The 26,919-nt window shown below is 31.9% G+C and overlaps 3 protein-coding genes across 5 annotated transcripts; 2 read left to right on the top strand and 1 right to left on the bottom strand.

Annotated features, from left to right (window-relative positions):
* Nucleotides 1-1,056: 1,056 nt before the first annotated feature.
* On the bottom strand, nt 1,057-2,364 carry LOC107189276 (vesicle transport protein USE1). Its single transcript, XM_015577771.1, has 5 exons — nt 2,250-2,364; nt 2,107-2,156; nt 1,757-1,995; nt 1,368-1,694; nt 1,057-1,208 (listed from the first exon to the last, which is right to left on the bottom strand). The coding sequence occupies exons 1-5, from the start codon at nt 2,349-2,351 to the stop codon at nt 1,168-1,170; spliced, it is 759 nt and encodes a 252-aa protein (XP_015433257.1). The 5' UTR covers nt 2,352-2,364; the 3' UTR covers nt 1,057-1,167.
* A 9,503-nt stretch (nt 2,365-11,867) lies between these two features.
* LOC107189259 (tryptophan--tRNA ligase, cytoplasmic) lies at nt 11,868-13,570 on the top strand. Its single transcript, XM_015577749.1, has 3 exons — nt 11,868-12,310; nt 12,385-13,322; nt 13,403-13,570. The coding sequence occupies exons 1-3, from the start codon at nt 12,184-12,186 to the stop codon at nt 13,568-13,570; spliced, it is 1,233 nt and encodes a 410-aa protein (XP_015433235.1). The 5' UTR covers nt 11,868-12,183.
* A 1,446-nt stretch (nt 13,571-15,016) lies between these two features.
* LOC107189270 (protein phosphatase 1B) lies at nt 15,017-26,355 on the top strand. Of its 3 annotated transcripts, XM_015577764.1 has the most exons (7): nt 15,017-15,215; nt 15,732-15,949; nt 16,399-17,346; nt 17,883-18,000; nt 20,302-20,413; nt 20,689-20,743; nt 26,035-26,355. In XM_015577764.1, the coding sequence occupies exons 3-7, from the start codon at nt 16,534-16,536 to the stop codon at nt 26,050-26,052; spliced, it is 1,116 nt and encodes a 371-aa protein (XP_015433250.1). In that variant the 5' UTR covers nt 15,017-15,215; nt 15,732-15,949; nt 16,399-16,533; the 3' UTR covers nt 26,053-26,355. The 3 variants fall into 3 exon arrangements, with proteins under 3 accessions (XP_015433250.1, XP_015433249.1, XP_015433251.1); XM_015577763.1 differs by lacking the exon at nt 15,732-15,949; XM_015577765.1 differs by lacking the exons at nt 15,017-15,215; nt 15,732-15,949 and adding an exon at nt 15,960-16,075.
* The last annotated feature ends 564 nt before the right edge of the window (nt 26,356-26,919 follow it).

Below are 26,919 nucleotides of genomic sequence, written 5' to 3' on the forward strand. Positions count from 1 at the left end.
TATTTATTATATTTTAAAATATAGTAATAGGAATTTTAAACATTGTACAAAAAGACATAGGAAATTGTGCATACTCACAAATATGTCAATATTTCTTATATGTACTTAGATATTTTTAATTAATGTTGAGGCTTCATGTAAAGGAAGCATTTCTACGGGTCTCCACTTGCAGCAACCTCCTCGTGGTGAGACTTGAGGAATCGATGCTTTTGGTATACAATTAATAATCGAATTGCATTAACGAGAGACTATACAAGGTATATTTCACTATTGGTGGCGGAAAATGTAAGAGGTGATTCTAGACACCAAATTAAGATGAAAATCAAGAGTAATGAAATTGCGATAAGATCTTCGTCTTCTATATTCGGGGATATTTTAACAAATTTTTAAACGCTTATAACTATCAAACGAAGGCCTTACCGCAATTTTGTTACTCTTTACTTTCGTCTTAGTAGCGAAATACCCCGTATAATGAAATTATTAATTATATAATTAATAAATCGAGACAATTGGCTGCACCTCTTGTCTATTGTAACACCTTTGAGAGTAAAATCAAACAAAGTTGTTAGATTTAAATGTTTTCATACTTGTTAACGTCATTATTTACTATAATTACATTACTCTTATGATTTATTTGATAGATATGTTTGCAATTTGTACGTAATATATTTTTATAATTTATTTATAGTGCATATTTTTGTAATGAACTTGTAATATTGTTTTAATTTATTCATAATGTATACATTTATTGTGTATATTTGTAATCTATGTATTTTTTCACATATTTGTAATGTATATTTCTATATTTAACCACTTATTAACCATTTTATATCTGAAAAATTAATAAACAAATCTAAGAATATAATACTAGTAATATATAAAACGTTTATTTTCTACATAAGTTTTCAAAATTATCATAAATAGAAGTAAAAGAAAGATATTGCATTTAGCTAATTCAAATAGCCTGCTTTACACCACAGCCAATTTAAATGCCAAGGTCAAGTAAGGACTTCAAAGGCACTGCTCGAAGTGTTGCCTCTTAGTATATCTCCTCTTTCATAATAATGATCTCATGTGAAGTGTAAAGTTACATTCACAGTTATGCATGGCCATTATCTGACATTATCTTATAATTTTAAATCATATGTACACGTGCACATTTGTCATTTACACCCTCTTTCTTGCAACTCTCATAAATAATACCATATCTGTAAAATAAAACAAAAATATTTGTCTTGTATGTCACAGAACAGTGTAAAATTAAAAAAAAATGTTTAAATATTATATGTAAATATAGCAATGATCTGTCTTAATGCAGTTAATAAAAATAAGATTAATGTATTTCTTCATTACAGTGTGATACTTACTAAAAAAGACAACTAAAACAAATGCTATCATCACCCACATCCAACATCTCCAATGTGACTTAGTATGTTCCCGTAGTTTCAGTGATTCTTTTGTTAATTTGGTTGCATTCACATCTGTTAATTTGTCCGATTTGTCAAGTAAACCAATATCTTTCTTTATAATAGCATTTGCTGCCAAAGCATGTTCTTTCATACTACTAGTCATTGAAAGCATATTCTCTGCAATTTTCTCTTGAATATTCCTATTATACTTTAGAAGCGCATCTAAATCATCATCTTGTATACTTGTAGTAGATAGTCTTTGTCTTACATTGTTCTCCAAGGATTCTAAAAACATATGATAGTATTATGTTTACATTTGTGTCTTGAATAAAATAAACTTTATATACCTTTCTCAGTCTGAAACAATTCTGTTCTTAATTCTCGAATATATTTTGCTGCAATTTTTTGATGTATTTGTGTTGTTATATTTGGTCCCAACGAATCACTGAACGTTGTAGAACTTTTTGATAACATCTGTACTGCTGCTACTCTATCCACAGGATTTGTCAGTTTTGTTGTATTTATTAGTCCTTTTAAAAAATCTATTCGTTTAATATAACCCATCATGATATCCTTAGAAGGTTTACTGCAAAATTATAACAAAATTTGTAATAGCTATGTATTACGTTTTCGATTATTATATATGTTCCATTTATTTTAATATTACAAAATAAAAATATCTACACTGAAATAATACCTTGGCAATGCTTGCAATTGCTTTATCATATCATCAAGAGCAAAGATATACTGAAAAAATTAATATCTTTATTTAAAATAAATTGTTTTGATTTTAAATGACATTTATAATAAAACAAGTATATATTTTACTAATTTTTAAACCTTTTCCAGTTTCCAATCTTTATGAGGATCATCTTTGGCCATCAGTTCACACCTTGCTAAAAGTCGTCTGATATTAATTTCTTCTCTTGATGTTAAGTTCATTGTGCAAAATTTCTAAAACCTGTTAAAAGTTTTGTTAGTTCCGTTTATTGAGTGACAGTTATATATATACTAATTGATGATAAACTAATTACATCTATCGAACAAAGTATCATAAGTATAATAAATTGGTACATGTATTAACCGCGGTTTGAATGGTTCATTGGGCCCTATTTTCGTGGTCAATAACCAATGGCCGTTGACCTTAAGCACGGCCTGTTAACTGCCATTAGAATAGTATGGTCAGTCATAAGCTACCGGCCCTTATCACCAATGGTGCTAAAGTCGCATTTTTCGACACATGACTTCTATGTAGTGTTATGTAGTCGGCGGATAAAACACGTTTTGGCGGTAAAGGGAGTTTAAACCGTTGGCCCTGGTTGGCCCGTTGGCCATTTAAATTTTGTTTTCTGTTGCAAGTGGTTGGTTACAAGAGGACTAAAAATTTGCGGAAATGATGCGTTGCTATGTACCTGATTGCGGGAGTGCGAAGAGTAAAGTTAAAATCTATGTTTTACCAAAGGAGAAAGAGGTAAGATTATACTTAAAACCAGTTTTTGTAATATTATTCATATTACAAATTTTCTCCCAATAATAACGAAGGGTCATTCTACGTGAAGTCTAACACTTTTTGGGTAATATTTCGGATTTTGTTGAAACTTGGATATATTGTAGCCTTTAATGATATACGAACATATCGAAGGATTTTGAAAAATTTTTTGTATTGTAAAAATTAACTGTGTTTCAGAGACGAATAAAATGGTGTTTGACCATATGCAGGCTCGATTTAATCGACGTCCATCCATCCAGACGAAATGATTACCGTGTCTGTGAATTACATTTCACATAGGATTCACTGCATACTAATATTCATAACAGAACAAACCTGAAGTATAACAGTATCCCCACATTGACTTTGCCAGGACTGCTAGGAAAATGGATGGACACAGGTATGTATTTTTTCCACAGTAAAGGACGACTTCATTTTAAAGGCTCAGGATAAGTACTATGTTTCATTTTTATATAACTTACATGCAAACGTATTTTTCCCTTAAATGTTACTTATTTTTTAGATGAAATGATGCAAACAGTAGATGGCACATCTATGACTGTGGAAAGTAAGTTTGAGGAACTGGGTACGTTTTTTTAAATTATAGAATAAATCAATTTTCATGAAATTTATCTGTGCACATACTTATAAAGTCTTAGTACTTAAGTACATGTGGGAGAATATATACAACGCTTTTATTAACATTTACATACTTATAATTTATATGGGAGTAGAAATAGTTTTACTGCCTATTGTAAGAATCTTAATACACACGAACAATTACTTTCTGGCAATTGGTAAATTTTTACATATGAATTTACTTACACGTTATTTACTTACAAAAATTGTATTTATTGTGAGTAATTAAATAATGAACGTATGTTAATACTTAGCTATGTGTCTCTCAAATTAAGTGAAATACAGAACTGTTATTTTCTTGAAAATTAGTGTCAAAGAATGCAGCAACTGGTCAGATTAGTTTCGTAAATAAATCGAAACCCTGTATTGGCACACTGTTTTTTAGGCTATCAAATATCACACGGAGTCTTAGGAAGTAGTAAAATCCTTCACACAAATTCAATGAAATACTTTCAGGTACCCAATTTAGGGCTATGAAATTAGAATGTTCAAGAAGAGGTAAAGAAGTTTCATATTTGCAATTATTTTGTGATACTGTAATAGAAATCGGTATCCTGTGAGAAAAATCGTATTTAACGATATGAAAAATAATAAATAACGGTCTTAGGGATTTATACTGGAGAGCTAAATCTTTAAAAGGAACATGTCGCTTAAACAAATTAGTTAAAAATGATATTTATTTGGGGAATAGGAACATCATAAATGAACGAGAGCGGTAGAGCGTGCCGCGGTATCGGTGCTCTCCGTCGGTCCAACGCACTAGTAACGTTGCGTCACACAGTTTATTGACCTAGCCGTGTACGCCGTGTACCATGGCCGTACCTGGCTGTACCATCCGGTGTGTGGGTCCATCAAGGAAGGTCGTTCAAGCCGGCAAAAACAATTCAACACGAACAAACCTGCGTACGCCCAATACATAACGGCGTTAGCTTCCTCACTTTCTCGTGAGCCGTCGCGGAGGGTGGGCGCGCGTCTCATACTCGTCCTTTCTCTTGTTACTAACCCATTGTTTGTTGCAGGCATTCGACAACCATCAATTTATTTACTGTGCATAGTATTAATTTATTTACTGTGCATATTGTTGTGTCCCCTCTCTTGTTACTAATCCCTTGTATGTTACAGATGTTTGAGAATCATTGGCTTCGATATTTATTTTCTTGTGTACTGTGATTCATTTAGTCTGATTTATTTACTCTGATTTCTATACTGTGATTCATTTACTCTGATTTATTTACTCTGATTTCTATACTGTGATTTATTTACTGTGTATATTATTAATCTATTTACTGTGCATATTGTTGTGTCTCTTCTCTTGTTACTAATCCCTTGTATGTTACAGATGTTCGAGAACCATTGGCTTCGATATTTATCTTCTTATGTACTGTGATTCATTTACTATGATTTATTTACTGTGATTTCTATACTGTGTTCTTTACTGTGCATATTACGTATTTTATAGGTATTGTATAATGAAAAATATGTTTCCAATCAGTTATTCCATCGAAAGAAGATATCGATCAATGTCTACATCCTCAAAGCGTCTACCATTACTGTTATATTCATATTCATCATCACATCGTTTATTATTAATTTTAGTCTATCTATTAATAGACTTAAATTGTGACCATCCATTGTGCATACCAAGTTATTATTAATTCATTTTGCTCGTTGATTCTCTACAGAGACTTGGGGTACAGGCAGTGGGTCTGTACCTATGGTACGGGCAGTGGGTCTGTACACTAAGACTGTTTGCCGATCCCTCTGGTTTCTATTGAGAAGCCAGATATCGGACGTGTTTAGTCTTTGCCTGGTAAGTAGGATTTGGAGAAAGACTCGTGCGTGCAAGGGTACGGAGTAGTCGGGAGGCTGCTCCTTAAACAGAGAATCTCGCTTGCACTACCATGCTTGTGTACTCTTTTGGTTCGGGTCTGGTACGCAGGTGACCAGCCCAAAGCTCCATGACAGTAAAAGATGGATCCGGGTTAGCGAGGTGTCGCCCGTCTTTCCTATTTTCTTAAACCAGGTTCTGGCGACAACACTTTCATCGCGATACTTGTTCATACTGTAGTTTAACGCGTAGTTCATCGTAGACTTAATAACTGCTTGGTATATAGAATATTAGGTGCGTAAACGAAATGATCGATGGAACTTTTTCCATTCCGTCTATCTCTTTCGTTTGAGTATTAGCGACTACGTTGCGTTTAGTTTAAGTTATTTTGTATTAATAGCATTAATTCGTATTAATTAGAATATTAAGATAATATTAGTTCTAAGCTGAAGAACGAAGACAACCGACGAGGGAACTTAGTTTTTTATAGGTTTAGGCTCAAGAAAGAAGTCATCCGCCGAGGGATTTTAGTACCGATAGTATTACATAGTTAAGATTTAAGTTATTTATAAGGTTTATTGTGAAAGGTGGGTAGATGTAGAACTTGTGATTCCATCTACCTGCCTTGGGCCTCCACTCGCAGCAACCTCCTCGTGGTGAGGCCTGGGCAATCGGTATTATCATCGGTAAAGTACTGTAAACTGATGACAATATCGAGCTAATGGCTGCGAACTTCGAATCTATCTCATAAAACCACGTTCTATATTATATCGAACTAGGATTATTTTAGAAATCGATATGAGATTCAAAGTGTAAAAATGTCTAGTACTTTGAATGTTTTAGAAAAGTATTCGAGATAAAGATGTATGGAACTACTGAAAATTATTTTAGATTCCTTTTCCTTATTCTGTAAATTCTTTAATTGGAATATAAATGTTGCTGGAAGTATGAACATTTTCACAGGACAATGATATAAATGGAACTTTAAAACTTTTTTAAGCGTTACATTGATATTTCGTTATATGTTCCATAATGTCAATAATATTGATTTCCCCGCAACATCCATAATTATTACAAATGTCAATATAACGAAATATCTTTTATGCGATGTTTGTGGTGTAATAAAAATCTGTGTTTCGATTACGTTTTTGATACGTATTACTCACTTATATGTAATGATATAGAATAAAAATATACTGTTAGTAAATATACTATCGGTATTTCACTAAGATGATAGGTCTATCCTATACCTAGTCGGTGGTAATAACCCTCTTCTGACTAAAAAAAAACTTCTGTAAATACACTTTGTTGATATCTCTAAAAATAACGGAGATAATTAACATAAACCTAAAATGCGTATATCCAGCCCACCCTACATGTAACTGCGTCGCACGTTTGAATGCTCTACAAGCCCCTACTAGTCCGGAAAACGAATGTCTACTGTATTAGCAAGGAGCAATTGAAATACAGTAGACATTCGTTTCCCGCACTAGTCGGGGCTGTAGCGGGCCAGAATTCCAGATCCAGGAACCGTGCAGGACAGCTATGCCAGTTACCCGAGCACATTCCCCACCACCCACCACTCGGCCGTTCAGTCGTGTGACGCAGTTATATACATATACTTATGTCTATGATGTACATACAAGTTTTGAGTAAATTGCCAACAAATAATGACAAAAGTTGTCTAAAAAATCATAGTTATCAGTTTTCGCATTTGGCTTAAGTTTTGCAAGCAACGACAGCTATCAAAATGGTAAAACAAATTGGCAGGAAGTCTTGCAACATAACCTGTGTCAAATTGGGGGCAAAAACGGAACAGGTCTGCGCAAGCCAACGTGGTGCATATGTTGCTGCCAATTTGCTGCCTATGTTGCTGTCAATGTGCGCGCAAGTTGTTTATACCAAATCTTGCATGAAACTTGTAGTCATAACTTTATAACCGGCATTAGACAAAATTTGGCTTTGCAGGTTGGCTGACTGGGTTATATCACCACACTTTCTGTGATGAAAAATATGCGAATTAAACGCGACACCGTATGCATTACGTTCTTCCTTGCTGGGCACAGAGCGGGGTGCGCGCAGGTGTTGGTACGTCTGTGAGAAATACGTTCGAGCGCGAGCGAAGCAGTGATGCCAGAATCGTGGGTAAACCGCGCGAGCGCTTACCCTCTCCATGCCTCCCGTGGGTATTTTACACAAGCATATTCTAGCCTGTCCGTGAGCTCTGCCCCCACTACGTCCTACTCGGCGACACACCAACACAAGCGTTTTCTACCTCTGTCCGTGTGCGCTCTGCTTCGGGTGTTCTCGGCAAAAGCCTACGTCACGCGTTTACGACGCGACGGCCGAGTGGCCCAAGCCAGGTCAAAAATCCCAAATCCCAAGCAACCTAAAATTTACGTCCTAAACGCGGAGAGCTGCATGATTTCTCTCACGCGTTCATGATGAAGACCCCGTCCGAAACCCCGTCCGAAACCCCGTTCGAATCCCGATGCGACGGTTTTACTTTTTATTTTTAATTATTGCATAATTTCATTTTATAATATGTCAGTAAAATAAAAACTCATCATCATTGGTATGATGCTGATGACTCTTTAAAAGTTTGGTTGCAACCAGTTTCTTCAGACGAATCGAAATGCATCTGTAAGGCCTGCAATAAAATCTTCTATTGTGGACTTTCAGAAATACGCAGGCATTCGTCTTCGCGGTTACACATTACTAATATGGAGCAAATGTCTTATACTAATAATGTGGATGTGCAGCAAATTCCGCATTCTAGTAATGTGGATGTGCAGCAAATTCCGCATTCTAGTAATGTGGATGTGCAGCAAATTCCGCATTCTAGTAATGTGGATGTGCAGCAAATTCCGCATTCTAGTAATGTGGATGTGCAGCAAATTCCGCATTCTAGTAATGCGCATTTGCTCCATACTGATAATGTCGATAACAGCGGCTCAATTCTAACCGTGGAAGAGCCTGTATCGGTGCAATTTCAAACCGGGGGATGTGATGAGGATTCGGATTCGTCGTTTTCTCTTCGTGAAAAAATACGAATCGCGGAAATCAAATATTCGGCTTTCTTCGCCGAATATAACGTCCCCCTGACAGTCTCATCCCATTTTCTTGCTCTCATGCAAGATATAGGAAAAGAGCCTCAAGTTTTGCAGGGCATGAAAGTTGGCCGGACAAAATGCACACATATCATCAACAATGTGTTATGCGTTCGCGAAACCGAACGAATGATCGAGAACGTACGGCATAACAAATTTTCTATTTACGAGGATGAAACCTCAGATTCGACTAATGATAAGTGGCTGACATTGGCCGTTAGATATGTAGAACCATGTCGCTTGTCCGTCCGAACAGAATTATTACAACTAATCCATCTGGATGCCGCGGATTGTTCAGCGGAAAAACTTTTCCAATCTTTCGAAAAAGAATTAATGAAAAAGCAGATTCCAATGAAAAATATCGCGGCTCTTAGTTGTGATAATGCGTCTGTTATGACAGGCAAGCGTTCGTCGTTTAAAACCAAATTATTACAAAGAGATCCTAATCTCATTACGTTGCCGTGCGTTTGTCATTCGGCAGCATTGGCGGCGAGTGCTGCCTGTGCAGTAATGCCTAAAGAGTGTGTAGAGTTACTTCGCGGTGTAATTTCATTCATACATAGCAGCCCAAAGCGGACTGCAATTTTTCGGAACTTTCAGGAGAGTTTCGATAACTCTCCTTTAAAAATTTTGAAGTTATCAGATACACGCTGGCTTGCAATGCACCAGTGTGTCAAACGATTTCTGTATATCTGGGATGATTTAGTTCGGTTTTTTCAAGAGCAGTCGTTTTCTGAGAAGTCAGACGCTGCTGACAATTTTTTGGCATTACTAAACAGACCTGACATGAAAGGTTATTTTTATTTTTTAGAATATACATTAAATGTTTTAAATGCGTACAATGCCTCTTTCCAAAGTAGAAGTACAATGATACAAGAATTGCAGCCTTCTTCGACAAGGCTGCTTCAATTTTTTTTACGTAGGTTTTTAAAACCTCTGCTTTTGAAGCATATGGATTTGATTCGCGAAGTTAATTTTAGCTCTAAATCCAACCAACTTCCACTAAATCAAGTGGATCTTGGTAGTGAATGTTCGGATTATTTGGAAGAGGCATTGAAGAACGGAATGTCGGAAGTTCAAGTCAATTCTTTTCGCGAAAATTGTTTGCAATTTTACGTTGTAGTTTCTACAGAAATAAGGAATCGTCTTCCTCATGACGATATTTTCCTAAAACAATTAACGGTGTTCAAACCGATTTACGCGGTGCAATGCAACAACAGACATTTAACCTTCCAACATGTCAGGTCTGTTGCTCGACGGTTAGGGTTATTTAATGCCGATGATATCGAAAAAGAGTGGGATTTTTTATATCATGGCACTTCGAGTGTAGAGAAGCAGAATTGGTCCAAATTATCATTCGATAATATGTGGACCAGTATCTGTAGTTTGAAAAACCCCGAAGGTTACCACCTTTTCCCACATCTTACATCGCTTCTTAGCATTGTAAGATGTTTACCCCATTCTAATGCGGAATCGGAACGCATATTTTCCATGCTCCCTGACATCAAGTCTAAAAAACGGAATAAAATAGGAATTGACCTCCTAAATTCCATTTGCGTGATAAGATCAGCACTTAAAGCTAGACAAGGGACTAGCCGCACCATGTCCGTCGACGACAGACATTTAGATTTGATGTCAGGGAACAATTTATATGCTAAGAGTTCGTCACGCTCGGAAAACTTGAAACAGTTGACCTTGCACGCGTACGTACACAATTAGCTTTCCAACGTTTTGTCCGGCCAATTTTCATATACTAATATACTTATTACTATAATATACTTATTACTAATTATTACACTTATTACTATAATATACTTATTACTAATTATTACACTTATTACTATAATATACTTATTACTAATTATTACACTTATTACTATAATATACTTATTACTAATTATTACACTTATTACTATAATATACTTAATACACTTAATTAGCGTGTATTTGCTCCATGTGTATTTCCGCCGCGTAATACTGTACATTGTCAGCAACGGATTAAATTTCATCACGACAAAAAAGATAAGTTTTCAATAATATTTATTATTTATTATATACCATTACAATTATGATTATTATCAAATTCATGTGTTTATTTCATTTCCGATATAGACAAGCAACGAATCATTCGACATCGCATATCCGTGGACCAGATGCAGCTGGTTGTCGGAAATGCGTGCATGGATGTGTATGGACAGATCCAAAAAAAAGATAAGTTTATAGCAACCTTAATATTTTATCTTCTATTGCTCCCATTCAGATTTCAATTCTGTGTTTATTTGTCCTCAGATGCAGGAACGAATCATTCGACATCGCATATCCGTGGACCAGATGCAGCTGGTTGTCGGAAACGCGTGCATGGATGTGTATGGACAAATTAAAAAAAAAGATAAGTTTATAGCAACCTTAATATTTTATCTTCTATTGCTCCCATTCAGATTTCAATTCTGTGTTTATTTGTCCTCAGATGCAGGAAAGCAACGAATCATTCGACATCGCATATCCGTGGACTAGCTATACAAATACTTCTCAAATTAATATCTTCCAAGCTTTCATTTTACTGTACGTAACATATTAATGTGATGGATTTTTCTTCCAATGTTTTCATATGTATGTACTGCAATAGTTAGAATGAAGGTAACATCTAATTGTAAGAATAATTTGCCTATAGTATATATAAGAGAATATGTATTTGTGTAATATAAAATTTAAATATTAAAGAGTAATAAATACATCTCCCATTTTTGTAAAATGCTTCTTAAATTAATATTTTTGAACCTTTTATTTTACTGGCAAATTACAAACTAAAATTACACAATAATTAAGAATAAAAAGTAAAAGCGTAGCATCGGGATTCGAACGGGGTTATGGACGGGGTCCCTCGTCATGAGGGCGTTAGAGAATTCATGCTGCTCTCGACTCTCGGCGTTTAGATTGCTTGGGATACGGGATTTTGACCTGGCTTGGGCCACTCGGCCGTCGCATCGTAAACGCGTGACGTAGGCTTTTGCCGAGAACACCCGAAGCAGAGCGCACACGGACAGAGGTAGAAAACGCTTGTGTTGGTGTGTCGCCGAGTAGGACGTAGTGGGGGCAGAGCTCACGGACAGGCTAGAATATGCTTGTGTAAAATACCCACGGGAGGCATGGAGAGGGTAAGCGCTCGCGCGGTTTACCCACGATTCTGGCATCAGTGGAGCGAAGGGCATTCCTATTCCAATAAAATAGACTGCAATAAACGAGCTCCTATTGTACCTCGTCGGTGATGAAACACACCCGATGACGCCCGATGAGTAATCTCTGTCTATTTACATACATTGATTACCACAAGATGACACTACTATTTCATAGATTACTAATTATATTGATAATACATAATTTGACAGGTTATTAAATAGCCTCATGGAAATTCTAACGCTCTTACCATTATCGCATAAGAGTAAGATTAACAATAAGCATTAGCGGGAAAATGTTCTTTTTTACGATGAAATGTCGTTAAAAAGATGTTATTTAAGTAAAATTCCCCATACAGAAATTGCAAATGCGTGCGCAGGATGCAATCGTGCCGGGATCGGGATTACAGAACAACATAACCTTACTAGTTAACCTTATCACGTATGAACTTACGTAGCATATGACATACATTTCTCGTGGAACTTCTTGCCTAATCACATTTATAAACCGGAGAAAAATTAAAAAGGACGAAAAATGACAGCAGGAAAAGCAGATATTGACAGGTTAACGTTAAACGGAACTGTAGATGATGAGGATATTGTCACACCCTGGGATGTTGAATCTAAAAACGAAAGCGGAATTGACTATGACAAGTTAATCAGTGAGTTTCATAAAGATCATATTTTACTACAATAAATATTATCACTGTAATGTAATTTCTTTCTGTCTCTGTAGAAAGATTCGGAAGCTCAAAAATCGATGAAGAATTGTTGGCCAGGTTCAAGAAGATTACTGGCAAAGAACCACACCATTTCCTTAGAAGAGGAATATTCTTTTCTCATAGAGATATGCATACTATTCTAAATCTATATGAGCAGGGGAAACCTTTTTATCTGTACACTGGGAGAGGTCCTAGTTCGGATTCTATGCACTTAGGACATCTTATACCATTTATGTTTTGCAAATGGTTGCAAGATGCATTTAATGTTCCATTAGTCATACAATTAACTGATGATGAAAAAGCAATATGGAAAAACTTAAAAATAGAGGATGCAATTAAACTAGCCTATTCCAATGCAAAAGACATCATTGCTCTTGGGTTTAAGCCTGACAAAACCTTCATCTTTTCCAATTTAGAGCACATTGGAAACAATCCAGCATTCTACCAAAATATGATTAGAATACAAAGGGGTGTTACATTCAACCAAGTCAAAGGCATATTTGGATTTGGAGATAGTGATCCCATTGCAAAAATTTCATTTCCACCTACTCAAGCTGCTCCAGCAATTTCTAGCACTTTTCCCTTCATTTTCAATAATGCAAAAGTTCAATGTCTGATTCCATGTGCTATTGATCAGGATCCTTATTTTCGAATGACACGGGATGTGGCACCAAAGATTGGCTATCCAAAACCAGCTTTGCTACATTCTGTATTCTTCCCAGCTTTACAAGGCTCAAAAACTAAAATGTCTGCCAGTAGTGATAATAGTGCAATATTCTTGACAGACACAGCCAAACAAATAAAGAACAAAGTTAATAAACATGCATTCTCAGGAGGACAGGCTACAGTTGAAGAGCACAGACAATTAGGTGGCAATTGTGAAGTTGATATATCATATCAATGGTTAAGATTCTTCCTAGAGGATGATGAAAAATTAGAACAACTTAGAAAAGTAAGTTTAAACTGTATTAAAATTGCAGTTTTCTGTAATTAAACAATGGTACATACAATTGCATAATGAACTATTTTCAGGGTTATACTAGTGGAGAAATTCTAACTGGAGAACTTAAGAAACAACTAATTGATGTTTTACAGCCTTTAGTGGCTACACACCAAGCAGCTAGAAGTAAAATCACAGATGAAATAATCAGAGAATATATGATTCCTAGGGATCTTGGTTTTATAACAAATGCAAAATAGTTGCACAATTATTTCTTATGTATATAAGACACATTTCCATGGAAGGTCCTTTTTTCATGAGTTTATTTAATTTTATTTATTATAGAAATATACAATTCACTATTTCAGTAAGAAATTAATTTTTTTAAATTTGATGGTGATAGATTAAACAGCTTTTCTAAAACACACATGCTTTACATTCATATCTGTATTCCTTTATATTTAAGTACAAATAAGAACTTGAAATTTATTTCATTTTATTATGAATGTTATTTATTCATGTTTACTACAAGTATTCTCTCTATTTTTCTATATACATATGAAAATATTAACTGCCTAAGCCGTATTCAGAAGAATATATTACTTGTTATTGCTGATCCAAGTATAGTTTTCTAGTTTTAAAGCTTAGAATATAACTTTAAGGACTTATATTGAGAGCGTTGATCGTACACAAAATTTATTTTAAATTATTATAATATATTATCAAAACAATAAAGTATTTCTTATTCTATTCTTTAATTATATCGATTTCACGATACGAAATAGAAACTTAAATTGCGATTATGATCTGCCATTTTTATTAACAAAACACGTACATGCAAAGTTCCAATGAACATTTCATTGAAAAGATAATTAAAATACTTTGCATAAATACATAAGAACCTTGAGTAAATCTGAGTTGATAAATATCGTGCAGATTGTGATTACGTAATTAAATAATAATCAAAATGTAATCGTTTATAGAAGGCTGATAATTTGCAAACACGGTTAAACTAAAAATTTACATTATACGAAATTCACATCAAATGAAGACACAATAAAAAAATATAATTTCTTATTGAATACATTTAAAAAATATCTTTGGATGTTTTATTAAATGTAATTGTAATTGATATGTGACGTCCAAAAACCGAAAATGAATAAAGTAATTTGCATACACGTCTATTCATTATCTATAAATAGTGTCACATGTTTTACTGGACAAGCTGTATAAAAGGAATAGCATTATATTTAAAATATATAAAGTGTAAATAAATTTTACACGACTTCAAATGACTACCATGTGTAATCAAATTTCTTATTTCTTGTTTCATTTCAGAATAAGTTTTAATGATAAGTGTTTCATGTGATAACAAGTTCTGGACGGGATGGAGGGGACATACTTTTTTACGTTTTTTTTTCTATACGTAAAATAGTTTAAATCAATTTTGAAAGCGTAACTTCATAAATGCCAACTTTCTAATGTACCGAGTGTAATGATTCTAACAAATTCTGTAATTAGTGACGTTATTACTGTATTTATCATCAACGAGAACTTGATGTTTTTATTTATATGATTCTTTGGGAAAATTAATTCCAGTATCGCGCGCGAGTTAATTTTACTTCAGAATCATATAGATATGATTGCCCAGGCTTGAGCGGAAATCCGAGGCTTTTGATTGGCGATTAATGACGCCATATGCAGTGCTATTAATAAGTCAGCGCATGTGCAAAAAATCGACTAGTGTATCCACCATTCATACAAGTCAATTTCGTTGGTTCTGTGTGTTGAGCCTACCAAAGGAACATGGTGATAGTGATATGAAACAAGTCGATTAGCGATACCACGCTCTACACATATATACTTTCCCGAACTAACGATGACATTTGGTCACGATCTCCCCACGTAAGTTTCGCGAACACGTAGTCGGAGGTATAAACTATTCTAGTCGTAAAGTTTAGCACTGCCAAATAGTTTCCCATTAGAATCTTATACAGCTGATTTTTTCCTCTGTGTATCCCATTAGTTTTGCGATACCGACAAAATTACCATTATAATTTCACAACGAACGCGATTGATTGTATGCAAAATGTTCGCATTTTCAGATTATCTTATACTTTACATTCGACGTTAGAGCGATGTTATGTTCGAATTGTTTTTTTCGCTTCGCTTAAACCTAAATTCTAATTGAATCATAAACTGATTTTTCGGTTAAATCTTTTTACGCAACGGCAATCGAGAAGTAAATTATGTGTAATGTTTTAATATATACATTGAAGAGAATATTATCTCGATCTCGATTTGTATGTATATATCATTGAAGATCACTAGAAATAGATGTAATGTTACATTGTTTTTCATTCCAGCTATGTATAGAAAGTAAAGAATTTTTCTATTCTTTTTCTGTACTTATAATTTTAGGTAAAACTTAAGAAATTGTTATTCGACTGATCAGTTAAAAGATACTGATCAAATTATATCCAAGGAAGCAAATTGATCGAGCTGACTCAGCAGACACTTAATCACAGAGTATTTATACAGAAGCAAAACTTCTGTCGGAATCTTTTGATGTTTGAGACCCCAGGATTTGGGGACCTTGAGATACTACTTAGAGGCGGTGTTGCCGGTTCTTTGCAAAAGTATATTTCCATCACTTTTTGTCAGCCAGTAGATAAAAAAGGAAGCAGAATAGTACACGAAGAATCGAAAACGTTTTGGAAGATTAAAAAGCGCGGCGATATTCAATTCGTAATATCGTAACATACGTAATTCATTTTATTTAATTTGTTATCTGTTGATGTTATAGTTAAACATTCTCTTACAAATAAGATAAATTCTAATTAAGAAATATGTATACACAGAATTTCATGAAGTTTATTTTATGTAATGAATTATACCGTGTTATGAGTCACTTCCGGGAGTAAAACACGTAATACAGACAACATCATAGTATAAATCCTTCTCTCATTTGCCTACATCGTACTTTATGTTCATTAAAATCCTACACATCAAGCGTAAAAACTAGTAAATGTAACATTAAAATGATCCTCATATGTTAATCGGTTTTTGAATTTCGTTCCTAATTCAGGTATCGATATCGCAAGATTCTCTGGAGCCACGTTCATGGTGATACTACTTCGAGACGCATGCGCACTGGAAATCGGGACCTGAAAAAGGGCGAAGTTTCGCCTCTGTAAGAGTGCTCTGTGACTTAATAAATACTATGGGGGCACTTTTGGATACTCCGAAAACAGACAAATATAATGAGCATGGCGAGAGTAATGGACTGCGCTATGGTGTTGCCAGCATGCAAGGTTGGAGAACCGAGATGGAGGATGCTCACAGAGCGATAACTGGTTTAAATGGTGGTCTCGCGGACTGGAGTTATTTCGCAGTATTTGATGGTCATGCCGGTGCACTGGTATCTGCTCATAGTGCAGAACACTTATTAGAATGTATAATGCAAACAGAAGAATTCAAAGCAGAGGATGTTATCAAAGGGATTCACTCCGGCTTTCTCAGACTTGACGATGAAATGAGAGATTTACCAGAAATGAGTTCCGGCACAGACAAATCTGGCTCCACAGCTGTTTGTGCATTCATATCTCCCAGAAATATATATATTGCTAATTGTGGCGATTCTCGAGCTGTACTCTGTAGAGCAGGTGGTCCGGTTTTCTCAACACGGGACCATAAACCAGTTTTGCCCGCTGAGAAAGAAAGAATTCAAAATGCTGGTGGTAGTGTAATGATACAGAGAGTTAACGGAGCCTTAGCTGTTTCTCGTGCATTGGGAGATTATGAGTACAAAAATTTGAAAGATCGAGGTCCCTGTGAACAGTTAGTGTCTCCAGAACCAGAAATATTTGTGCGAGATAGGGACGATGAACACGATGAATTTCTAGTTTTAGCATGTGATGGTATTTGGGATGTAATGAACAACGAAGATCTATGTGATTTTATACATTCAAGGCTGCTGCTTACAGACGACTTAGAAGCAGTTACAAACCAAGTTATAGACACCTGTCTTTACAAGGTAATGATATCTACAGCTTCACACTTATACTTTATAACAAGCATTTTATTATCATTTTCCAAGATGTATTAGTTTAAATATTTTTATTGCCCATAAACAATATTATGTATTGATTACATCTCTAGAACTGAGGAACATTAACATTAAGCATATCTTATTCAGCTTATAATACAGTGATAAAATTATGTATTTCATCTGTAGATACTTCCATGCAACCATTATATTACAATCTTTAACTTTCACTTATTATCAGCATGACTGATAATATGTACATTACAACATTATAAGCTTTAGATAACATCCTGGTTTTATCTTTTATGTCACCAATTTTGTTTACATCTCTTTTATATACTCATTGATTATTTATGAACATATAGATACTAATGTTTGATTATGCATCAGTAAGATACAATGTTTTATTAATATGCTCTGTACCACTAACAATAGGCAGACTTCTTAAATTCCATATGTTACAGGAAAAAAAGAATTGCACTTTTTTTGCAGATTTATTTATTACAAATGATTTTTGTGTTCAGGGTAGCAGAGATAACATGAGCATAGTTTTGGTAACGTTTCCTGCTGCTCCAAAGCCAAGCCCAGAAGCACAGAAAAAGGAAGCCGAGTTGGAAACGGCCATTGAAAGGAGAATTAAAGGTTCATTAACATTTCCATATTCACAACAATTATATTCTTTCTGCTGTTGCATTAACACAAGATCACAGTATCATACACGAACTTGACATTCTGACAACTCCTAAATTAAGAATTACAAATCATTCAGTAATGATTTATTAGTACAATCAATTACAATCTTTATAGTGACATACCACGAGTACAAAAAAGTAGATCTGTGTTCCTCATAAATTAGTGATCAAATATTTGCATTCATTTTGTGTTCAAGATTATTTTACTACTTTATTCCATGTACAAATTGTACAAATCTAAAGCAAATGTAGCTTTTAACTTATTAGTTAAATAGAGAAACACTCATATATGATTGAATATGTAGTATTGAAATTTATCTTATTGATATTTTAATGTTGTCTGTAGTAGAATGTTTCATATAATTCGAATATTTATTGTTTGAAAATTATTTTACTAGCCTCTACTATACATGGATCAATTTAAATATATATTAAATATTATATTTTAGTATATAAATATTGGTCAAATTTTAAACTATGTTATAAGTAAATGCCATACGCTTTTGGTATCTTGTATACGTCTCCTCGAAGATACATATATATATATATATATACATATATGTGTGTTTCTATTAAGAAACGATAAAAATTTATTCTTATTCAATGAATGTATTTTCCTATTATATAACGTATATATTTAAAAGTTTAACTATAATATTGCGTTGTATTAATTTTTTATTAAGAGTGATTACCGGTTGTACATTTATCGGATAAAGTATTATACAAAAGTGCAAAGCATATAGGTAATTATAAAAATTGTGTGTTGTGCCACTTAAGCAACAGGTAAATTCCAGTTTTTTGGTATTTTACCTTGTGATTAATCGTATTTGTGCAATACAAAAGTTCTCGTCAAACAACTTGCCATATTTTCAATGAATATATGCAATTCTCAAGTCACAGAATTGCAATTTATTTTTATAGTGTCTTCTTTGAGTAAAACATTCAGTATTCATCTTTCCTCATTCTTATCACTTATACACTGTGTATTGTTTACTCATTATACAAAATATCATAATTCACAGATACTTTCCATGTGATAAATACTCTAATTTTCTTAGTATCCAACTATTGACTTGTACCAAGTATATTTTATTGTATTTTAATCAGTTTCAAATAATAGTACTATATACAAAAGTACAAATGAAACATTCTTGAAAAGTATATTGTAAAAAGGTGTATAGTATAATTTAGTGGAATGTTCAGTGTATTTGAAGTACTTGTAAAACTGATAAGTATTCAATATGATTTGAAAGTTTATTAAAGTATTATAAAAGCACTTATTATGTATATTTCTTGAGTATTATACCAAAAATATATTATCAGTATAGATTATCATATTAGATTAATAGTGTCTGTATCTCTAATTTAAGATATTAGAACGATAGAAACTTATAAATACGTTAATCGTTATTTATATTTAATATTAGTTTTCCTTGTTATCAAATTGTATTAATTATTTTTTTCTTAATTAAACGGTTTTAACGCCTAGAATTATTCTTACTTAAAAATGCATTCCACCCTTGGAGTTGACATTTTTAAAAAGATTCTTGTAAGTAAAATTTCTGTTAAAATGTTGTTTGTTCCTCTTTTTGAACACATAAGTGGTGTCACAGGTAGGTGAACGTTTCCTTATGAAGGTATACAAATATCTTACCTACTACATTCGTATTCTTTCTTTAAATAACACATTTCTTATGGAGGAACATTTCAACAAAGCAATTGTTTTCTAAATGTATACATTCCATAAATAGTATAGTACAATTCCAGAGGTGGATTAGTTTCAAAAGAAATTACAAATATAATTATGAAATCACAAGCAAAGATGTATCTACTTAAGACCGGATTTCATTTTCAGGTTTTCCATAAGAAATGTATTCAAGCACTAACTATTCCAGTCCTAAGTAGATGCATGTATTTGTAGTCATTTTGTTATTTGTTTTTTTATTGTATAATAATTTCTTATAAGCAAAAAAAAAATTAGTATTTTGTAATATTTTTAAAAATCAGCGATAGCAACGTGTATTATTAAATCTAATTGCTCTGTTCAAAGATACAGATCATAATTTGTAAGCCACATTTAGTAGAATATTTTATCCACCAGCACAAATATGATAGTAGATGCACAATGCACTTGATGACAATAGAAAAGTTGTATGAATAATTTTATTATATATATTTATGTATAATTATTTTAAATGATGAGTGTCCTTAATTGACTTAAAAGTGATAATTTCTTTTATTATATTTTTAGAAATAGTTGCTGCCCAAGAGGATAAAAATGAATTTGATTTTCTGAAACTGTTACAACTTCTTGTGGACCAAGAATTTCCTAATCTGCCTCCTGGTGGTGGTCTTTCAGCAAAGTGAGTATATTCATAAATATTGTTCAATTGTAATTTAAGCTTAACATAAGTATATTTTTCTTTTAGTTACTAAAGTTATATTAAGGTTGGTATCATTAAGATTAAAGGCATTGAAGTTTATTATCATGTTTGGCTTATTTCCAGGAATAAAATTTCCCCTCTAAAATTTGTCTTCTCAAAAGCTAATATAACTGAGCACATTGTTTAATATAACTTTAAGTATTTTAAATTTATATTTGTTTAATAATAATGTATGTATTTTTGCTCCTTTTCAGGCAACCTTTCATTGAACAAGTGTTTCGAGAAGTATGTCCCAGCCAAGCGCATAGTGTAAGTCATGGATACGATTTCCCTTTGATATAACTAACCCTTGATCTTTTTCTATACTGCATCAAGTGTACAACTATAATCATTAGACATGTTCCATAATCATATAACGATGCAGATGCTATCAGAAATATCTTTATTTTAATGATCCCTTCTGATATAAAGAAATTCGTTTTAAAATTGTAAGAAAAGTACACTGGTATATTATGAATTAAGTCTTATCTGAAAGAAATCTGCCGGTGAACATGTGCAGATAGTAAATTCTTGCAGTACGTTATTGTTGGCAAAAATAAATTAGAGTTTAAAAATACATCTAAAGATCGTAAAATATTATACATTTACCCAGTCAGAGAAACATGTACATGGTAAAGATTCTTAAGTTATTTCGTATGTTTGATAACAATATAAAATATGAATATTTCTTTTGTGATTATTTATTACAAAACGAAATTTATAATATTCAGGGAAAATATCTTTAAATGCAGGGATACTTGATGAAATCAAGATACAGTGGAAAAGCTTAAAAATTTTGCAATGATCACTTTCATAATACTTAATAATTATTATTAAAAATTGTTCGTTTGTGTTATCAATTAAGACGTTTAATTTACAGTACAAGTAATATACAAAAAATTAGAAATATATCTAGACAATAGAATTCTTCGTTTTCTATTTCCTCTTTTTGTCTTAAAAGAGTATTATGAAACAAATATGTGGAAAACTATTGATAGTTTATAACACTGAAATATTGAGAGACATTTCTCAGTGTACTTCATTGCATAATATATTGAAAAGTGCAAAGTGAATTCATGAGTACATCCTGCAGCTGGTTCCAATTAATATTGGTATTGGTGATTTTCATAATTATTACAACCTATTGTTGGACTTTATAAATTCTTCATCCAAGGAGTGAAAAGTGTTTATATTACAGTTATTATAAGCAGAGGATTTAGAGGTATTCTACTGAGAAGAAATGCAGATATACTTATATTCTATGGAAAACTAGATAATGTGAGAAACTGCTTGAAATTATGTTGATTCAATAACACGAATTACATATTGAAAGGAGTTCAAGTATGTTAAGTTTAAAACACTTAAATTACTTAAGGTTTATATTTTTCATAATTTTTATAAAATCTTTAAAGAAAAAAAACAAACATTTTTTAATATTTTTGTATAATAATTTACTCACCAAATAATATTACTCTTTTTATAAGCCAAAGTTATTTCACAGATCTAGATTTTCATTAAAATTAACACTTAGTAGAATATTTATATCATATCCTCTTGCTATGTTGATAAAAAAAGAATGCATAATATTACTATATATAATTATATATTTTTGTAGCTCTAGAGAACTTGCGCTCAGAATATTTACTTCGTCGATCAGTTTTTCATGCTCTTCCTTTGTTATACGTTTCAAAAACAGTTTCATAACTGTTTCTTCTATACATATTTCGGAAGGTATCAAATTTTTTCATATGCGAGAAGAGTAGAAAAACTGATCACCTAGTTTTAGGAATACCAATACTGTGTATATATATATAAAAGTTGTGTCGAGAAAACAGTGTATCAATATTTTATTTAAATCATTTTTCAAATCAAGCAGTAGGAATGTAGCAGGGAGGCCTTGATTTTAGTTTCTTAAGAGAGAACTGTATTTTACATTAAATTGTTTGTATTTCAATTGTCAGAGAATTTGAGATAAAGTGATTTAATTAATAAATGTCACCAAGTTTGAAACATTATAATTAAATGAAAATAGTGTATCATTAATACTATCGGCTTAAAGTTTTCAATAAATTACCGAATCACATACAGTTTAATGATCAGCACCCCTTATTATGTTCAGAACATGTAAGTATCATATACGTTTGAGAAAAATGTGGTACCAAAGTAGAATGTTATTGGTTTTGGTGATTGACTTTGTACCCATCCAAAATTTCCTGTTTGTGTTACATGGAAACTATATGTCAAGGCCATCCTCGGAACATAAAAGTCTATCATATGTATACCAAAGTATATATTACTGTTCCTGGTTTAAGAAGTCCTGAAATTAACTGAAGTTAACAATCTAATATCGTTTTAAAGTAATATATATTAAAATAAATAATAAATCCCGTATATAAAGTTATCTCCGCTATTTTTACTAATAACGAACTACGGAGTGTATAAAAAAGGAAAATCATATTTTGCCAGTAGTCTAAATCATTTACTTTACAAGTTCTGATCAGACGTATTTTTTTATGTATATTCTCTGTGAAGTTTAATTTTTGTAAATGTCCTACAAATCTTATAACGAAATATTGAAGATAGTTTTCTCACTGATAAAAATTCACTGCAAATAAGAATCGCAAAGTAGTTAAATAATAGTTACGTCGTCATGCCTTGTCTATTAACTACTTGTACTACTAAAATATGTTTTACAGTTAATGTTACAAATTTATGTGCTACAAAAGTTTGTTATAACCGAAATACCTGTGTACTTTCAATTAAAAAGTGAACTTTTTTACGTTCGTATATGCAACTGCAAGTTTACTGTCAGTCTCTAATTTGCATATATATATACTTGAAAATGTTAGTAAGAATAGAAATAACAGTAATAATAATATTAATGATAATAGTAACTATGATTGCGGTCGCAATAATAAATTTAAAGTGCATTTTTAATATGGGCTTCTACTACTACCAATGGTACAATATTTTATACTTATAGTCCTGTTCTGCGCTCAATATAATTTTGTATGAAGCTTATAAATTTTTAAGAGTCATAAAATAGAATGATAGAAACATTTCCTGACTCGTATCAAATAAGAGAAGAACTTACTTACTGTACTTAAAATAATTCAAGTATGTTATACAGAATAGGACTATCAGTTGATTATGAAATATATGCATCTTACTATTTTAAAAACAAAGTAGTAGTTTTTATTTTATTTTGTACATAGTTTTGTGTATGTTTTATTTTAATTTTGTTCAAAAGATTTCGTGGAATGTGCCTGCATACTTACTTCAAAATGACATTGATATATTTGAAATTTTTGTTTAAGAGATTAATATTTTATAAACAACAGATGGGGTGTAAAACAAACAAACGCAAAGTTATCTTTAACAAACCAAAATGATAGTCAAAACTGTAACATGTAACTATTTATACATAGATTTTATTATTTCATATTTACTTTTTGGAATTCAAAAGAAAGAGCAATACGTTTAAACATGTTTCCTAAACCAATTTCTTTAATTTCATAGCATAACCCTTTCACACTCCATTTTCATTCCTTTAGATTTCATTTCGAAGATACTTCAGTCCTTTCCTACAATCAAAGTTGAACTCTGGAATTGCCTTTCTCGATAATAACTGTTAGTATGCCGATATATTTATATATACTAAATTAAATGTACTTAATTTGTTTTACAAGGTAAAAAATCACAAATACAAAAGTAACATCAAACGGGTTACCTACTATTTTTATATGTACATTTCAATATGTCTTAATACGTAGAAAAACGTTTCTAATATCGACACCCGCTTGAATTTTTGTGTAAATGAATAGCTACTCATAACTATGCATTTCATTGTTGGAGATGGAACTATATTTAATTCGATAACAAGTTTTTTCTTTTTTTAAAGGAATATTCTTTTGCTATAACATACATATTTACACGTATAAATAAAATAATCTTTCTTTATCTGTCTTTCCTACTAATACATAATTTGTACACATGGGGTATAATATATACTGCATCACAAAATAAGATTGGATTACAGCATGTTTCATATTATATTTTATTATCTATTTTAACTAGTAATATGTTGTAAGGCCTTAACTATATCTTTTTTTCAATTTATTAATTTAACATGTAATAGTAAGGTAATAATATAAACATTTTACTTACAGTTAGCTCTTTAAGGAAATTATTAATAAGAATAAATGCTTTCGTTCATTATGTATATGAGTTCAAGAAGCGTGTAAGGTTCTTGGATGAGTATATATTTTATACTGAAAATTTTCATGTCTTGAATCCAGCATAATAGAAAAAATAACTTTACAAAGTAGATTTATCTAAAGATGAAAATTTATATATAGATTTATCTATATGATATTATTTATGTATGTTATTGTACATAATATAGTAATTAAAAACATATTTCATGGATATGCTTATTATTTTGATAAATGGGTGTGTGTGGTTTGCAAGATTTTGATTTTATTATATTGCAACATTTATTACTAATTCTTCAACAAATAACGCATTATCTTCTCATTGATAGTTGTTAGCCTTTATTTTCTGTATGTTCTAACGATTGTGATCTGAATTTGAGTACAAGTATTTATAATTTTATTCAATGCTCCAGTTACTTTTTAATCACTTTTAATGTTTTCATTATACAAGGATATTATTTGGAAATTTTATCAATTGAAGTACATAGTCACAATTTGTAATGTAATTTTGTTATTCCAGACAATATTGTTAGTGTTGATAACATTCTGCCATTCTATTTGTCACATTTTAAAACGTAATGACTAATTTTATTTGAAACATACTATGTGTAATTTCCAGAGTTTTTATATTGTTTTGGACAGCTTATTTATCATTTCTGAAGTTAATGTATCAATTTAATTGATGTACACATTCTCACAATATTAAATAAGCAGTATTTAATATTGTTCAGTGTTAGTAAATAAGCATTAAAATATAATAGCTCAGACAAGAATTACTAGTTTGTTGAAATGATAAGAGAAATATACTTTTTTGGCTAGATTAGACCATAAGCTAGATTTAATTCTTCTAACATACCTAACATTAAACGTGAGAGAAAAGTAAAAATATACTTTAACTCAAATTAGTACAATATTTATGTTATATTCATGGTCTTTGGGCATTTTTTTAATACTTCAAGATAACCAACTTTGTCGATATGATATACAGATAGTGTAAGTATGTATCGCATTTTTATACTTTCGATCGGCGGCACCAATACTCACTACACTGTACATGTCTAGTAATGAAATATTTGCTACATATCTTAATGTTAAAATATGTTTAGAGTAGGCTGTAATGAATAGTTTAAGAGTACAATATTAAACAACTATTTCGTTTTTATTTTAGGATTAATAACATTCCTTTTGTATCATTGTGATGATAATGTAGTACAAATAACATTCTGTCCTTCTGTAGGGATACTAAGAGGAACACTGTGTTTTAATAATAAGTATTTTATTGTAAACTCTATACGCAAAAATATATGAGCAAGAAAATTAAAATACTATATGATGATATGCTTACAGAAATCACAAGCCAGTTAGTGTACACAATATGTATACTATTTGATACATGTAGTACATACTAAACTGGCCGATCCAAAAGTCATGAAAGTGAGATACCGACCAACAAGAACTACAGAGGAGTGCTACATGAACAGAGACTATGTGGAATGGTAATTGAATGATGTTGCAGGCATATTTCATTTCTCGTTAAGCAATTCTGAAAATCATATTGCATCATAATATTAAATTTAAAAACAAAATTTATTGTACAAAGCATCTTATTTCTAAGTGAGGGTAAAAAATCTGATCAAGTTCTCTATAGCAATATATTATAGGTTTTTACTTTGAATATATTTAGCTAATGTTGTATGTTATTACCCTTCTAATCAATAAATATTTATCAACTATACTTTGTTGTTTTCTCACCATTTGTGCAAGTTTAAAGTTTTCTCTCATTATTGATAATAGAAAAAGTAATAAATATACAATGGATAGAATACTAATCTTAAATATCTTCAATATATTAAACTATCGTGCATAGCAGAAAATAAAGTTGCTTAGAATTAAATAAATCAAAAGGTGCAAGAAATTGGTAAAAAACAGATCCTAATTTATTCAAGATATCACAATAAAACTTTGTTTAGATAATACATAGCCATTTTACATGATATATAAATGGTGTAAGCATTAATTTATATATATACAGTTATTTACTAGTCTCACTATAAATATTTTGTATACACTTTCATAAATGTCATTCAAATTATATTTTAAGAACTAGATTTGTAGTTTTCCCCTTCAGCTAGAGCACATCGAATCTTATGTGCTATTGAATTTCCTTAAATTTTATAATTAACGGCAATAGCATCAAAATATACCTATTAAATAATATTTACAAATTTGTGC

The sequence above is a fragment of the Dufourea novaeangliae genome, unplaced genomic scaffold (assembly GCF_001272555.1).
Source record: "Dufourea novaeangliae isolate 0120121106 unplaced genomic scaffold, ASM127255v1 scaffold149, whole genome shotgun sequence".
Classification (NCBI taxonomy): Eukaryota; Metazoa; Arthropoda; class Insecta; order Hymenoptera; family Halictidae; genus Dufourea; species Dufourea novaeangliae.

Coding starts and splice junctions, on each gene's coding strand:
- LOC107189276 (XM_015577771.1), bottom strand. CDS start 2,351: ATGAACTTAACATCAAGAGAAGAAATTAATATCAGACGACTTTTAGCA. Junction 1,996..2,106: donor CAATTGCAAGCATTGCCAAG/GTATTATTTCAG, acceptor ATAATTTTGCAG/TAAACCTTCTAAGGATATCA. Junction 1,695..1,756: donor ATTGTTTCAGACTGAGAAAG/GTATATAAAGTT, acceptor ATATGTTTTTAG/AATCCTTGGAGAACAATGTA.
- LOC107189259 (XM_015577749.1), top strand. CDS start 12,184: ATGACAGCAGGAAAAGCAGATATTGACAGGTTAACGTTAAACGGAACT. Junction 12,311..12,384: donor TGACTATGACAAGTTAATCA/GTGAGTTTCATA, acceptor CTGTCTCTGTAG/AAAGATTCGGAAGCTCAAAA. Junction 13,323..13,402: donor AATTAGAACAACTTAGAAAA/GTAAGTTTAAAC, acceptor AACTATTTTCAG/GGTTATACTAGTGGAGAAAT.
- LOC107189270 (XM_015577764.1), top strand. CDS start 16,534: ATGGGGGCACTTTTGGATACTCCGAAAACAGACAAATATAATGAGCAT. Junction 17,347..17,882: donor TAGACACCTGTCTTTACAAG/GTAATGATATCT, acceptor TTTTGTGTTCAG/GGTAGCAGAGATAACATGAG. Junction 18,001..20,301: donor CATTGAAAGGAGAATTAAAG/GTTCATTAACAT, acceptor TTATATTTTTAG/AAATAGTTGCTGCCCAAGAG.